This window comes from Anas acuta, chromosome 7 (assembly GCF_963932015.1).
Source record: "Anas acuta chromosome 7, bAnaAcu1.1, whole genome shotgun sequence".
Classification (NCBI taxonomy): domain Eukaryota; kingdom Metazoa; phylum Chordata; class Aves; order Anseriformes; family Anatidae; genus Anas; species Anas acuta.
This window is the reverse complement of record NC_088985.1, coordinates 18,856,656-18,873,766: the sequence shown is the minus strand read 5'-3', so window position 1 is coordinate 18,873,766 and position 17,111 is coordinate 18,856,656. Positions and strand designations below refer to the sequence as shown.

At 39.9% G+C, this 17,111-nt stretch overlaps 1 protein-coding gene across 1 annotated transcript; it reads left to right on the top strand.

The window, feature by feature from the left end:
• Positions 1–2,582: 2,582 nt before the first annotated feature.
• On the top strand, positions 2,583–11,678 carry LOC137859177 (cytochrome P450 2H1-like). Its single transcript, XM_068687912.1, has 9 exons — positions 2,583–2,818; positions 4,861–5,023; positions 5,862–6,011; positions 7,264–7,424; positions 7,885–8,061; positions 8,541–8,682; positions 8,937–9,124; positions 10,471–10,612; positions 11,103–11,678. Exons 1-9 carry the CDS (start codon positions 2,639–2,641, stop codon positions 11,282–11,284), a joined length of 1,485 nt encoding a protein of 494 aa, XP_068544013.1. The 5' UTR covers positions 2,583–2,638; the 3' UTR covers positions 11,285–11,678.
• The last annotated feature ends 5,433 nt before the right edge of the window (positions 11,679–17,111 follow it).

Genomic DNA, 17,111 nt, shown 5'->3' with positions numbered 1-17,111 from the left:
TGCTGCTAATGCAGCTGATAATTTTCTGGAGTTTGATCTGCAGTCTTCATGAGTTCAGGAAGGTCTTTCCCCATCAAAACATGTAATAGCCATCCAGCCTTCCTTGCCTACTTCTTTCCTTACTAAAAAGTAGGTTTCCTTACTATGTGTCAAATACATAGTTGTGTCAGGGCTAAGGGAAGATTCAAATGCTTCATATCATAAGGTATCTACATAAGTGTTATCCAGCCTTTGCAAAGTGCCTGTCTGGAGCAGATACCCCAGCAGACCTTTCCAAGAGGTTGGAGCTTGCACAGTTGGTGATACTAGAAATGTGGTTACAAAACCTTGCACCCCAATTTTCCATATAATACCCCACTGCCTGGGGCTCAAAAGTTAAGCTGTCCTTTTCAGAAACTGGATCAAGTGTTTGTGGTATGTATAGAATTATGTAAAGGTTGTTCTGTATAAAACTGTTCTTATATATCCCTTGAAATCCATCACATTCCCCATTGCATGATTAGCCAGAAGGTATACATTCTGTAGTTGTAAATGCTTATATACTGAGATTTTTCTATGCTGGGCAAGATTTCTAAATCCTGATTCTGAATATTAAAAGGAAAAACTACTGAAAATTGTCTCTTTTGTCTGTATCTGGGAGTCAGAATGCACTTCTAGGTGGGATGAGCTACCCAGCAAGCACAAAAATGGGGACTTCTCACCCCCACTGGGGATCTGGGAATGTAAAAAGAAAAACAAACATACAAACAAAAACAAACAAACAAACAAAACAAACAAAAACAAACAAACAAACAAAAACTTTCCAATGACAGGAATAAAAAAGGAAAGATTAAAAAAAAAAGAAAAAAAAAAGAGAGAAAAAAGAAAAAGAGGGGAAAAAAGGAAAAAAAAAAAGAAAGAACGAAAAAAGAAAAAGAAGAAGAAGAAAAAAGCTGTTCCAAACAAAGCTGTCCATGTAGATTTTACTCCAGAACAACTCCATTTGGAGCACTTTTCTCATTTGTTTGTTTCCTTCCTAAGGCTTCATTGGGCCTGAATTAACTTCACGTTAGAACTGTTACATGACTCACACAAGTCAAGTTTAGTAATATTTGTTAACCTTAATAACAAAGGAGCAGCTCACGCTCTTGATATCTATGCTGTGTCAGAAAATCAGTATAATTTTGCACCCACTAATTCCCCTTTTCTCACCTTGTACACCTATGTACTGCACTGATTTATAGCATTGCAGGTTTACTGAAACCTGAGCTATGCTATTTAGCAATTAGGTGTCTAGTTTAGGAAAAGGGTGCCCATTATTCAGACTCCTTCCCATACCCACATAATTTTTGGAAGGCATTGTCCACTCAGCCCTGGCCCACAGAGAGCCTGAGTACTGGCGATGTGCAACCCCTTTCACATCCTTTTGTACAGTGGTTTGTCCACCGTGTTTAAACGTGTTCCAGGACAGGATCACATAAAAAGCCACATGAAGAAGAAATACATGGCATAATGCCATGTCTTGTAGTTGGGGTAGAATGGAAGGAAGAAACATGTTGGACCCAAGAGGCTGATGGCTCTGAGTACAGTGTCTGCAGTAGATTGCTAGCATTTTAGAGACACTGTGCATGATGTACAGACAAGATTTGGCAACGGAGTCCTGGGATTAACTCTTTGGTATCAGGTAGCTGATTCACTGTTTTGCTCCACTTTTCTGCCTGAAAACATACACATTTCTTATCCTGTTTATAGGTTTTGGGATTCCTGTGGGGAGGAGGAGTGAGACATAATATTTTATGTAAGCTTTTATATTGTGTTAAACATTAATAAAATATTATTATATTGCAATTGTTATAAAATAATAAAGTGATAATAATTGAAATATTACATAACTGTTGTATTAACTATTAATAGAGACAATGATTATGTCATTCCCTGATCAGGAAGCCTTTAACTTTCATGGCTCTTCATATCTTCTATGGATTTTCAGCTATTTTCTAGAAACATCATTAAATGAAAAACACAACAGTTTGCTTTAGGACTTTGGTTTGTAAAAAACTTGTAAACTCCTCAGTGATCATGCAAATGCTGTAGATAGCGTGATTTGTCTGGTTAAAACAGATTAGGACAAACAGATTTTACTCCAGAAATTGAGGTGAAATATCGAAGAACTAGGGATTATGTCCTTATTTTATTTCCGTTATTTATTTATTATGTCCTTTTTGGAGGGAGCTTTTTACAGCTCCCTCCATTGTGGACACGTACTGGAGTGATACTGGAGTGGCTGGCAGGAATTGCTCTATGCTTAAGGGCAACAGCAAGAGTTTAAGCATACCCATAGCAGCTAGACTCTAGTCTTTCTGCATTTGAGTTTGGCAGCATTAGACCATGATTTCTTTAATCCTACATGAATGATTACCTAAAGGGACACAAGCTGTAGACGTAAAAAGTCCAAGTATACAAACAGAGAGTTCATCACTAGTTTGTTCATTCTTATCGTGGACAGATTAATAAGTAATCTTCTATCTCAGCAGGAATAGTGAGGTGCTATTGGCTAATTTCATCTGTGTGCTTTTGTACTACAGCATATAACTAAGGATGGATTTGGAGGTCCAACCTCAGACTCTTAGGAAACTTGATATCTCTTTGTCAGCCCACCATGGAGCTCCTGGGACTGACTACTATCATCTTGCTGGTCTGCATCTCATGTCTTCTTCTCTTTGCAGCATGGAGAAGGATATCACGAACAGAGAAGGAGCCTCCAGGTCCTATGTCCCTCCCCGTCATTGGAAACATATTCCAGCTGAACCCGTGGAACTTGGCTGAAAGCTTGAAGGAGGTAAAAAGCTGTCTCCTTTCCTGTGTTGTCTCCATTGCCTGTAATACAAAGCGCAGTCCAGACAGTCTCAGCTTAATTCACTAGTGTCAATGCTGCATTGACCAAACATCAAGCTCGAATAGGAAAGGTTTCCCAGAAATGTATGCTTCTGATGTCTTATACTGCGTATTGTAGTAATTGTACTAATGACGAGTCCTGTGCTGGCCTCATGGCTGTACTGCATTTTGCAATAGATTTTTTATGAGTACTCTGATGTTATTGCACTATTCAGCACATTCCTTTTGTGTCCAACTCCTCACCATTCTGGCAGCAGGGTCTGGCCTTGTTTGAGGGAAGACCCTGCTCTATTTTGTTGCCTCTGCTCCCTGTCCTATAGGTATAATCTCCTAGGAGGGGAAGCAGTGACTGAAGGGGCTGAAGCAAAGGAGTTTGGAGGTGCTGTCCATTCCCTCCCCTGGCTATTGTCATGCATATGTCAAACAAAACTGGTGTATTGTAATGCCTGGGAGGGGTTTGGTGAGGGCAGTTTGGCTGTAGTATCTGTTCCTTAGGGGACTGTGAGGGGATGGTGGTAGATAGATGGGAAGGGGCTAAGTCGTCACTGGGTTTCCAGACACTTTGAGCAGGGCTCTAGTCCACAGGGTGAAGGCTCTCTGAGGCAAATCCCAATCTCTGTGGGAGGTCAGGCAGTTGAGAACCTCCAGGCTTCACATCCAGCCCCAGTGAATCCACAAGTTTTAACAGTAGTACGAAATGGTGGTACTGTAGTGTTTTGCCAAATACGAATACAGGGGAGGTCAAACAGTAACACAGGTGACCAGGTCACTAGGTTATGCAACAGGAAACTTTTCAGTGTTCTTGTCAGCAATCTGCTACTGTTTCTTTCGTTCAGCTTTCTTTTATTTTTACTCTGTGTGGCAACATCATACAAGCAGCACAATTCCTCGAAACACCTCTCTGGAGAGCTCAAAGGTGTGAGTGCCTGGCACTGTTAAAAAGAAACCCTTGTGGATTAAATATGCTTGAGTCAACATTTATCCCAACTCTAATTTCACATACCCTTAGCATTGAGTGAGATGAGGATCTGTTGAATCAAAGCACACTCCCAGCTTCCACACTGTGAGTGACGCTGAGCCTCTAGCTGGGGTGCAGTTAAGCTGCTCAATGTATTGGTGCATATCAGACCTTTTGTCTGTCACAGTGTTGTGGGATCTTCAAGTGTTTCCAGAGACAAAAAGAAAAAAAAAAAAAAAAAAAAAAAAAGACTTTCATATGAAAGACTAGTGTTGACCAAGCCACTTCTGAGTGTTCACTTTGGAAAAAAATGTGGGAATGGCTAGCATCACCATGTCCATCAGCAGATGCACCCATACCCATATGAGCTTCTTTTTGCCTTGCTGCTAGTGACTGTTGAGCATCACAAGCACCCTGCATTGTTTCAGAGCCCTAGGTCACTCAGTTTCCCCAAAATACTGGGACTATAACTGTCTTGTTCTTAAAAAGTGAGCTTCAGAAGAGGTGTTCCAGTTCAGACCAAATGGCCCAAGAATCTTTCTGCAGCTATAGCTAAAACCAGATGCCTGGGAAAGAGTACATGATAAGCACAAGGATGCAGTGACTCTTCACTGGTGTACTCATCCAATTTACAGAGATCTGTGGATTTTAGAGACAACTGTAGTATTTTATGTGCAAAAACTTTTTAGGGACTTGCTTTATCAAGTGTATATAATTGTTTTTTGAGCTTGCACAAAGTTTTACTATCTACCACATACAGTAGAAAGGTGTTTCAGACCATTTGCCAGCCTCGTGAAGATTAATTTCCTTATCTCTGATTTGGACCTGACACATAACCGTTCCTATTCAGATACCCTATTTCTCACACAATTCCCCTCTAGGTGTACTCCATAGGCGAAAGATCTCTGCACTGCTGCTAATCAATGTCGTGCCTCAGTGATGCTGGAATATTATCCTTCAGATCTCTTAGCTACAATTTTTTTGATTTTTTGATCCAGGTGTGGTCTTTGTGTTCTTTCTTCCTACAGCTCAGCAAGAAGTATGGTCCTGTCTTCACAATACATTTAGGCCCCCAAAAGGTTGTGGTGCTGTATGGCTATGAAGCTGTGAAAGAAGCCCTGATCGATCAGGCAGATAACTTCAGTGGAAGAGGCAATCTGCCATTGCTTAAAAAACTCTTTGAAGGCACAGGTATGTCCCTGGTAATGTCAGCATGCAAAGCCCAGGCAGTCAGTGCTTCAGGAATACAGCTGAGAGGGCAGTGGTGGATTTCATTTACTAGTTTCATACATAAAAAATAGTAGGAAAAGATTAAAAGCCCTGGACCTTTGAGTAAACTGAACCCCTGGAGAACTGTTTAAGATCCCAGGTTGGCTTCAGTCAGCTCCTTTCTATTTCCACCACTCTTCTAATTCTGGTTAAAATCTTGTTCATGAAACGTGCCTCTAAGATCTTACTGTCTTTCTCCCATTTCTGAAAATACTGGGAAGATACCCACAGCTCAGGAGCCAGCAAGAGGAAATCCCAGAGCATAATAGCAACAAGCTAATATCGTCTGTCCTTGTAAGGGTCACACTCAGGATTGGGCCCTGGGCCCATTCACTAGGACAGTTCCCAGTATGGCATTTAACCACATAAGTGGTTATTCCAGGGTAGTTATGTTCCATGGTATTTTAAAGGATCACACATTGTGTGAAAGTGAACGGCTGAACATCTGGTCAGTTACCTCAGTGCAAAGGCCATGTGCTGGTGGCCAAGTTCAGGTTACTACCAGTGGTGCCTTCTTATTTACATCCTGATGTAGTTCCTCTTATTCTGTGAATAAAATTCTGTTTTACTCAAAGTGCTGTGATCACATTGATCAGATTTGTCATCTCCAGAACTGAAGAAAAGTTAGATTTGGGAGCATACATGTACAGCGATTGTGGTAGAACTCCGCAGAGAGGCATATTTGCATGTTGAGAATTTACCACGTAACACCTATTTAGGGGGGAAAACATCTGTTTCTTCTGTTTTTCCTTCCTGTCAGGCATTGTAACCAGCAATGGGGAGACCTGGAGGCAGCTCCGACGATTTGCCCTCACCACTCTGCGTGACTTTGGGATGGGGAAGAAGAGTATCGAGGCACGAATCCAGGAGGAAGCTGGTTTTCTGGTGGAGAGGCTCAGGAACACACACGGTAGGACATGGACTTTGTGCCTGCTAGGACACTGTGAATCCGCAATGGGACAGTGAGGGCTGTGGGGCTGCTTCACCAAACCTGTGACCCAGGAAGTGGGTATACAGCTCCTATTTCTGCTATTTCAACCTACAAATGCATTTTTTTAGTAGTATGCAAATTAAGACTACTTATTTTAAGTACCTCCCCTGAGAGTGGCACCACCCTGGACCACAGGCTTCCTTTGCACAACCAACCTTCATGAGTGATAATCAGCAAGGGAGGAAAAGCAGATGGACCTAAATAGATGACAATCACTGTTTCATATGAGCCTCTAGGAAATTGTGACCCCTCATCTCTGGGTCACTTTTTTCTGGCATCTTTTACTATGTACTAAAAGGTTGCGCAAGCAAGATATATGCAAATGAAAAGTGTAAAGCATATTTATTCTTAAAGCTAACAATAAATAGCTAGGAGTACTAATCTACTAGGCTTAGGGTTACTATGCTCACCACTTCTAATGGGACTCTGGATGGGTCTTTGCTGGCCAGGGAGTCAGCAGACAGGCAGGCAGAGAAAGGTCGGCTGCAGTGCTCCTTGGAACAGACTGCTCCTCAGTGCTGTTAAGTTGCCATTTTCTGTTGCCTTTGTTTTCCTTTAAGATTGTATACCTTTTCATCTTGATGCTTCTCCTCTTCCATCCTTGATATGCACTGCTGTCTGCAATTTTATAATATTTCCTGTCTTTCGTGGGTCTAATACCACTTTTTCTCACACTTAGGTAATTTTCTAAGAAGTTTATTCAGCTATGTTATCAAAACTCTACTTTTGATCATGGGTATCTGAACCCCTAGGAGAGAGCTAGACAACTGAGGTTATGCTAATAGAGTTTGTACACAGGGTGCAATAACTTAAAGACATGGATAATGCAAAGTCCTTAAAATTTTCCTTAGATTTTGGAGGGATTCTTCAGGCTGTTTCTAATAGTCTATAATGCAGAGAAGGCATGTATCAGCTGAAGAGGAACCAAGCCACTCAGACCAGTGTTCTGGTGAGAACAGGAAAAAAGAGGTATTTAAACAACCTAAACAGGAAAATCAGATCACTTAAAATAGAGAAAAATAAATTGGTAAGCCCTCCACCAGCTTCTCAGAGAACTATATAACTCTGAGTCTCAAAGACTCATAGTAGATGCAAAACTTCCCCATAGTGTCGAAGGAGGGAATAATGACCAAAATACTGAAAGCAAGGTACCGTTTTATTTTTGTTGCAGAGAAACCTTTTGACCCTAGCAGTTTCTTAGTCCATGCTGTTTCCAACATCATCTGCTCTATTGTCTTTGGGGATCGGTTTGATTATGAGGACAAGAAATTTCTAACTTTAATTCAGTTGATGGAAGAAAATAACAGGCTTCAGAACAGCGTACAGACACAGGTATGTGCAATTTCATTTCAGTAGTAAATTAATTAATTATCATGATTTTAATGAATATTTATTCACATTGTTCATTTTTCATTGGGGTAAATTTTCCTAAATATGGAGAAGAATTTTGCTAAATATGGAGAAGGCCAAAAAGTCAATTAAATGATCAAGTCCTGATTTTTTGTGTTTTTTGTTGTTGTTGTTGTTGTTGTTGTTGTTGTTGTTGTTTATTTGTTTTTATTTTAATTTATGGACTCCAAATTGTTTGCCCAGAGAAGGGTATCATTGCAAAAGTAGCTCAAGTGGAGTCTATCCTTGAAACCATAATGTAAAAGGCATTAAAATCCACTTGAATAATACAGGCCTACTTTTCCAAAATGCTTAATTACTAATTTTCGTAGTAATAGTTGGGGAAAAAAATATTGTATCTACATTGAGCAAAATGTGCTTTTGCATCATTTTATTTTTACAGATATACAATTTCATCCCAAATATCATGGAACGTTTACCTGGACCCCATAAGACACTCATTAAAAATACTGACGATGTAAATCAATTTATTTCTGAAATAGTAACAGCACACCAGGAATCTCTAGATCCCAGTTGTCCTCGAGATTTTATTGATGCTTTCATCAACAAAATGGAACAGGTAATGTAAGAGTGAGAGGATTCTGGATGTCAGAGTGAGAAGGTTTTGAATACTAAGAATACCACTGTTTGAATCCCTGTGTCTTCTCGAAGTTCTAGCAGGTCACTGGGCTTTTGCAAACACAGAGAGGAATACACTTCTATTGGCACCATTGTTCTATGCTCACCTTCATTTTACCCTCTCCATTTTCTTTTTAAAGATTTTTAAACACAGGACTAACAGCAGCATACAGCACTAGACAACCCTAGGACAGCTGGTGATAAACCTGACTGATGTAATTTTGAATTATATTGCTCTGATATCAAAAATGTTCACATCATTCAGTAGAAGTACCATAATTGCTGGTGTTCTGGAGATCATTTTATTTTCAAAAGGAAATTAGACGTACTTAAAAACATATGTTACAGGAACAAGACTTTCCTTTGTAAACAAGCTTCTTAGCTTTCTCATTCAAAGAATTCTGCTAAATCTTCCTTCAGGAGAAAGGGAAAAGTCACTCAGAATTCACCGTTGATACCTTGACCAGAACCACGCTCGACTTGTTCCTTGCAGGAACAGGGACAACCAGCATTGCCCTGAGATACGGACTTCTGATACTCCAAAAACACCCAGATGTTGAAGGTAAAAGAAAGGGAATAAATACCTGAAAAAAAAATTAATAGGACATGGGTGCAATTTGTACAATTCCTGTCACTGCCACAGGTGGCAATGGTCCCCTGGAAGATGTCTGTCAGTCTTAGTTCTATTCATAGGAGAGAGGCATTAGTACTAAGTCCATATATTCTTGAGGCTCTAAAAGTTTTGCTGTAGCTCTAGGGAGAGGTTTAGGCAAACAGACAAGAGATTTGACCATCCAACACTTAATTTCCTAACAGAGAAAATGCAGCAGGAGATTGACCGTGTGATTGGCCGAGACCGAAGTCCTTGCATGGCAGACCGGGGCCAGATGCCCTACACAGATGCTGTGATTCATGAAATCCAGAGATTCATTGATTTCCTTCCACTTAATGTCCCACATGCTGTGACCAAAGACACCAAGTTCAGAGACTATTTTATCCCCAAGGTCTGTTCCACTGTTTCTGAGAAATGTCATAATCTCTTGAAAACAATGATGAGTTCTATTCATTATCTTTTACTTTGCTTATTTTCAAACACACCGAAATAATATATAGAATCAGAATAATTTAGTATGGGAGAGTATCCTGAAAGTTATTGAGTTAGCTCCCTCCATTGTATTTGAAAAAAGACTTTCCATCCTCTGTGTGAAGGAGATGGAGCTTTCTATTTTTCACGTAACCATAAACAATCAAAGTTCTAATTTATTTATAAGCAATGTAAAATACTCGAACCAACCTTACTATTAAAATTCATTACAGAACATCTTTAGCATACTTATAGCAGATATTTTTATTTATTAAATGCTCATTTTAAACTGGTCAAACTTTGCTGACTCACATAAAATATGTTCTGTTACCTTTTAAAGAGGTAGGGGAGTAAAGGATCATGAATCGATTATCAGTAACAATGTCTTTCCAGCTGTGCTCTTTTGCTTAGGCAAAGAGTGCTTTTAACCTTATTATAGCATATGTGAGTTAAATAGTGATTCTTTTTACCAATTTTCTGTATCATCAGAATTTTTGTATCCCATGTGCATGTGCAAACTTAGGTATACAGAGATCTGGGATTGACCAGAGGTCTGCTTAGTTTTCCCTTGTTGCTTTCCATCCAATGTGTGTGATGATCACAGAGCTTACCCAGGCCAAAACTACAGGGGAATTAAATAAATGAAAGCTGGAGCTTCCTATTCCAGTCTTCATTGTTATCAGGATATTGACTCCATAAAAACTTTGCCACTGGGTTCTTTTTCTATAACAAATGATTTCAAAGCTGATACAGTTGACAAGAGAATTTATTTTTCAACATTCTAGAGGATGCATATGGTCCTCTTGAGGTATCATTATGCATTAAGCATTATGCAGTGCTCTAAGTTTTTATTTCCCTTTGTGAAATAGTCCTCCTGATTTTTACTTATTATAAAAATAATTGTTATTGAATGAACTGCTTCTCTGGAAGAATGTAACCAGTTAACTCCATACATGAATGAGTACTGTTGATCTCAGTCAACTCTTCTGAAAGTTTTTTCCTCAGGAAAAAAAAAAATAATGAAAAAAAAACCCTGTTTCCCTAAACCTTTTAAATCTCACCCAAAAACCCACTTATGGCTCATGAGGAGTTCTACCAGCCTTTCTCATGAAATTTTAATTTTGCTACTTCTGACAGTTATATGTACTGAGACTACATAGCATTTAAACCAAATCAGTGCCATGCTGTTCAGCCGTGGGAACTGCTCAATACTGCTGTGTTTTGGCATGTCCCCACTTGAATTTTCTTCTCTCTTTGCTAATTCAGGACACTATGATATTCCCTATGCTGTCTCCCATCCTAAAAGACAGCAAGGAATTTCCAAATCCTGAAAAATTTGACCCAGGACACTTCCTGAATCCAAACGGTACCTTTAAAAAGAGTGACTACTTCATGCCATTTTCTGCAGGTAAGAGCTCTTTCTGCTTCAGATCCTAGGCTGTGCTTTGCTAGAACCTCCAAACATTTTGGGGGCTCTGTCACCACTGTCTGTACAGTGATGTAGAATAGAAGAGTCACTTCTGGGCAACCCTAACCCCTGTACTAGAGTTTCAGTTGGCTTACTTTCTTAGTAGTTACAAAAGACCACCCGATGCATTCTACACAAAGGGATGCATGAGGTGAGACTCACAGCCATGCCACTTCTCTCTCTCCAGACTTACCATCAAACAGCAGCAGAACATGAAAAACTGAAGCCTTCAAACTGCCTTTCCCCACTGAGTGCACTCACATTATTTTGGATACTGAACCCCTAGTTTAACTCAATTCACTTCCCAAAAAAGCTCCAGTGCTGCCCAACTATTCTGAGATATCCGAACTTTCAAGGAACAGGGGTTAAAATAAGTTACCAGAAAAATAACTCTACAATCACCTCCTTTTTTATTATTTGTTCTTTGCAGGAAAACGCATCTGTGCAGGCGAAGGCCTGGCCCGGATGGAGATATTCATATTTCTAACATCCATTCTGCAGAACTTTACTTTGAAACCTGTGGTGGATCGGAAGGACATTGACACTTCCCCAATAATCACCAGTCTGGCAAATATGCCCCGATCTTATCAGGTCGGTTTTGTTCCCCGTTAGACAATGAAGACAGTTGGCAGCTCCCAAATTCATGAAAATTCTGTTTGCATTGAAGTCATTTCCCAGCTTGATGAGACTGAGATCATTGTTATATTCTTTATGGAGATAAATATTATACTTAAAAAAAAATTTGTATGGTGTTTTGATAATCACCACAGCCAGCTCTAAACAGAGGCAGAGTAGGTAATTGCAGAGCAACAACAGCTCCCTATGCTGAACGATAGAGGGTCTCCTCTGCCTAACTCAAGTTCCTACCTGGTTCCTGACATCCTGATGTGTCAGGCTGTGTGGACTAGTGCTGTGAGAGCCCAGCTGCTGCTGTCTCTGTCACCTGTTCCTCTCAGCACAGCAGGAATAGATGCTTGCATTAGAGGCTTTTTCCAGACCATGCTTGAGGTACATTTCTACTCTGTTTTCAGTTTGTTTGTGATCTACTTGTAAGCATAAAGCGATATGGAATGATTTTCTTCTGTTAGAAGATGACCATCTACTGTAATCTTGCCCCAGTACAAATCCTCTCATATGATGGGGACAGAGTAAATCTAATGGCTGGGCAGATGGGTCCTCTCTTGTGTGATTATAATGAAGATCTGTAAAATTAGAACTTATACTGCAGAATAAAGAGCAAGTAATGCACTAAATTGCTTTGTTAAGATCCTAGAAGGACATGTTTTACTAGAAAACCTTTCTACACACAGCTTAGACTCTCAAATGTTTTCCAAGATTTGTACATATTTGACTTTTATTTCACTCATTTATATGAAAAGATTTACAGCTTGAAGACTGAGCTACAATGACCTATAAAACTTATATTTTCAGTAACAATGTGGTAGAAGGCTCAATTGGCCTTATTAGACCTATCAGAACCAGAACTGTGATTACAGCACTGACCATTGTGCAAAAGAGGACAAATAAAATAATATTGGGATCCCCATGATGTCATTTACTAGCTGAGTGGCAGCTTGCATCTTCCCATTACTTTTATGAAGTATGTAAAGATCTCTAAAGCAATTTTACAACCATTAGGCAGAAAGAGATAAAAGGAGCTTACATGAGATGCCAAGCATAGATGTACAAATGTAAAACTGGATTTCCCAACTTGATCACATTTCCACCAGTGTATAACTTATAGTGATTACAGTGACAACAGAGAGCTGAAACTATGCTATGTGGAACAATGCAGCAATTGTAATATTGCCACAATGGCATTAGCTGTTCATGTAAGCAGCCAAAACATCTTTCCTTTCGAAGTATTAATTAGTTTGATATACCATGAGTTGTTAGCATGGCATTACAAAGTCCATAGCAAAAAATATTACAGAATCACAGAAATATAAATGAAAAAAATATCATCTAGCTTATAACCATATACAACCAGGACCAACTGTTAGAAGACTTCACAGCAGGAGAAAAAAAAAAAAAAAGCACTCTGTACTTCCCCTTCAGCTGTTCCATGACTAAAATAAGCAAAGCAAATGGCCTAAGGGGCAACTTCCCTGTTCCAGATATCTTCGTCCATGCTGAATAAATAGAGCAGGCAGCCAGTACAATTCAGCAAGAAAACAGCTTTAGCTCACAGAGACTCCACCATGATACCAAGCAGAAATTAGAGATAAAGGAACACTGAGGCTGACTACTGAAATAGTCCTGACTGTTTCAGGAAATACTTGTCCCATAGAGATGACCTACCCAGCTCCTAGTGTGGAAAGCTGGGTGAGAATGACAACACGGCCATCTGTTTTCCAGGTAGTAACCCAGACATTGCAAAATGCAAGACACCATCTACAATAGCAAGAGAATGGGACCATTTAATGCCTGTAAGCCAAAGGTCTGTTCAGCTTCAGACAGGTTTTGCTCCTGTACTAAATGAAACATCAGCTCTTCCCTTTTCTGACTTTGCAGTTACATCCTCCTCCTCTACCCAGCAAGAATCTGTCAGGAAAGTACATGTTCCTCTGGAGAACTTCTAGGACGGTGGAATATGTCCTCTTCCACCAAACTCTTTGTAAATCAGAACCACTTTCACAACACCACGTCCATATACCACCACTGCATATACTGTGCCCAAAAATATATTGTGAACATGAGACCATCCTTCTTACTGAGCTGAAACAATTTACCAAAAAAGAACACAGCTTTTAAATTACACCCATTTAATTACAAGAACATGAGCAAGTCATACTACATAGAAATGAAAAGTGCTCTTTTAGTTATTCTTTAGCTGCAACATGTTTCCTATGAAGGGCAAAGGAAATGGCCCAGGAAGTAGCTTCCCTGTTTCAGACATCTCCAGTGCTGAAGAGACAAGGAGGCAGACAATGAAAACTAGCAAGGAAAGGTTGTGGCTCCCAGGGGTTCTGTTCCAATGTGAAGCAGGGATGTGGGATCAAAGGAGAGCTGATGCTGCATCCTGAAAGTCTCACTTTATGTAGCCTATGGTAAAAACAATAATGAAAAGATAATCAATAGATCTAATTTCTTCCAGGTTAAACATAACTGGTTAGATAAAATCACTGCCTGCTGACAGATCTGGATGAACTGCTTTAATTTGTTATTTTTGGTGACCTCTGTCAAGGTTCAACTTTGTTCTACTGTAATATCAGAAAGCAGGGACAAATACTAATCATTAACAAACTTCATCATACTTAAATATCATGTTTGTGTTCTTAGTACTTTTGCTTGTATGTTTTTTCTCAGATGTAACACTCACATACAACAACATATATAATAATTATATATTTAGCTTCAGGCCAATATACATTTGTGATTAGCACCCCATTGGATATCTTTTAACATTTCTATTGAACAAAGAGTTGCATGTAAAAAAGTATACTCCATTCTAGAAGAGTTATTTTTCAGCTGTTGAACACATTGCAGTTTCCATTAATGATTCAAGACCCCATCCTGAATACTCTGGACATCTCCACAGAATATTATTCAGAAAGTTGGATCAGACTCAGAATCATAGAATCATTTAGGTTGGAAAATACCTCCAAGATCATCAAATCCAACTGTTAAGTCCAACTTCTGAAGAACCTGTTGGAGCAGCTGAGTAGAAATGCCTCAAGGGTGTTTGGGAAAAAATCCTTCTCTGGAATGGAACGCTTCTGTTTCTGCTTAAAGGGCTGTATTTTCTAGGCTATTAGTCCCTGGTTTGCAGTTACAGTCCTGTCAAGAACTACAGACTTGTCAAGAACTGCTTCATCTTCAAAGCAGCTGCACAAACCACTTTGACAAGATAACTTTGTCCCTTGACTTTTATCTGTCAACCCCCTCTTCCCTGTGTGATCTTCCATGTTCTTCCCTTCGAGCACATGCTACTTTCTTATTATCTTTTCCACCAGGAAATGCCACAGAAGAGAAGAGATGATGTTTTAATATCCCTTGTGCCTCCTCTGAGATGTCTAATGGACTTTCTAGGAAAAATGTTTGAGCAACAACCAAGCTGTGCCTTGGCTTTTAGACTATACAATTCACTAGTAATATGCTGTTCACACACACTTCTCCATGCCTCTTCTGTGGTGCTGTTTTTCAAGGACCTGCCAACCTTGCCATGATTTGAATTCTACCAGTCACACAGAGGGCCCTCAGGCAGAGAAGGGAATGGTCACTTAGAGACAGAACTGAGAAAGCAGCTGCCAGCTCTTACCACTGGCATATAAACACTGAGGTACCCATTCTCGAAAATTTCCTCAGTAAAAATTCACTTGTGGGACAAGCTCCTCTTCCCATCTCTGCTTCCTGGAGATATGATACTCAAAAAGTTTGTGAAAGAGTTTGCTATTTCTTAGCTCTCTTACCTGAAAACACTACGTGAAATCCATGGCTAGACAGACTTCCATCTTCAGAATTCCTGAGGCTCCAGAGTTCAAAGAGTTCATCTTTGTAATTGTAAAATATCACTGTATTTTCTACATGTAGAAAAGCAATTATTTCAACACAATACTGGTTCTTACTTTTCCTGCTTTAACTGCTTTATCTTGGGCAAGTTTTCTCTACTGACACATCACCCTCTTGTGGCCATCTTGCAACCCTGTCAAGAAAAGACAATGAGCAGAAAAATGCTGTATTATTTTTCTTTGAAATTTTCTATGCCCTGATCTTACAGATTCCCAGAACTTCCAACAGCATTCTGGTTTGTATGTGGTGAGTGGATCTCACCACATCGTCTACCTGTGAGTAAAACAAGCCATGGCTAAGCTAGCAGTTACACTAAACCAGATCCAAATAGGAGTGTCACTGCAGTATATTTAAACCTATTCTTCAGCCTTCTTTGTAAAAAGAATTTTAATTAAAAGAATTTTAATCAAGAATTCTAAAAGAATGTAAAAGATTCTTTGTAAAGACACAAATCAGACACTAGACCTTTGACTATAGATAGGATAGGGCAGGCCGGGAAGCTCCATGCAGACTGAGCATTCTCCAGGTTGAGGTAAATGCAGAGCTAACAAGATAAAACAGCTTTTGCTCGCATGGGAGCGTATTTACTTGTCCACTGTCACTCTGTCCCCTTGATGCACTCGGCCCTAAAAGATGAGAAGCAGTACCTGTTAACACCAGCAGTGTGGATGCTCTCTTTAGAGGATTCCAGTTTAGTTTCTAGTTTAGAGGATTCCAATTTCCAGGATTCTCATTCCAGTTTAAGTTGTGACATTGACAGAATCCTCTGCTTTCAGACATGTCTTTGGAGACCCTATAAGGTGCTGATTAGTGGTGTTCTGTACAGTCATAATCTGCTTAATCAAAATTTTCCAGTTATCTGCTGGGCAGAGAACAAACTCTAGCCTTTGTGTCCTTGACAATGTGTTATTGTTTAGCTAACAACAGTCTTTGAGTGCAGTCTCTTCTGTCTAAACACTCTGGCCATACTTGTATCCAACTCCTGTGTTTGGAAAAATTCCTACTGGGTTGCGATAATGTCCAAAGCTACCATTGGCAATATATCATGCTGCATGCACACATTAGGGAAAGAAAGTCTTGCTGGCACAGGATGAGCTTTGTACATTGAACACTACTTGAGGGTGAGAAACACAAGTGTCTCATATTTTCTTTTACGAAAGACTTGTAGCCCTGAAACTTCTTCACCATTGTGTGCCTCCCCATGGCCTCAAGACAAGCAGGTGCCCTACTAAAGCAGCCGCAGTAGGAAGTATTAGAAGATGTGAACAAAAACAGAGAGGAGACCTGTGTTGTTCTTCATAGTCAGTTCAGGAGATTACACAGCAAGGCTGCTGTAACGATCCCAGTAGCAGAGGATTTTTCTTATTCATGACACTATGAGCCTTGGCATCTTAACTGGAATGTGGATGTACATATTAAGGAAAACTGAATGGTGACTGCAACACTTAAAGACAGAGCAGGGCTGCCATGCATCCAGTTCTGCACCCAGCTTGGTTCTGTGGACTATCTCCGATTGAGGATCTTAGTACATGGCACACATCCAGGAAGGGAGTAGATTTGCACCTAAATTGAAAGCATGCTGCTATTAGAGTATGGAGCCTGTCTGGGTCTTGTTCTACGCTCTGTTCAATACCTGATTGGCAGGTTATCTGCCAGGAGCAGAAGAATGTATTTAGCTTGCTGTATAGTGACAGGACAAGTCACCGGCACTTTGTGCTTGGTATTTTCCCTATCACATAAACATGATCACAATGCTCTAGACAGCATCTTATCCTCAGGAGATTTTACATCATCAGCTGTGATTCTCCTCCATAATGGCAAAGAAAAAGGACAGTACTATCAAATACACTGGTGAGTCTGGCTGAATCTGTCCACCTCTTGTATAATCTAAAAGTGCATGAAACCCTGGAGACACAGGACTTGTAGA

What these genes read in the sequence shown, in the direction of transcription:
- LOC137859177 (XM_068687912.1), top strand. Translation starts at nt 2,639, where the DNA reads ATGGAGCTCCTGGGACTGACTACTATCATCTTGCTGGTCTGCATCTCA. An exon ending in TGGCTGAAAGCTTGAAGGAG is followed by an intron (nt 2,819 to 4,860) that starts GTAAAAAGCTGT and finishes TTCTTCCTACAG; the next exon opens with CTCAGCAAGAAGTATGGTCC. An exon ending in GAGGCTCAGGAACACACACG is followed by an intron (nt 6,012 to 7,263) that starts GTAGGACATGGA and finishes TTTTTGTTGCAG; the next exon opens with AGAAACCTTTTGACCCTAGC.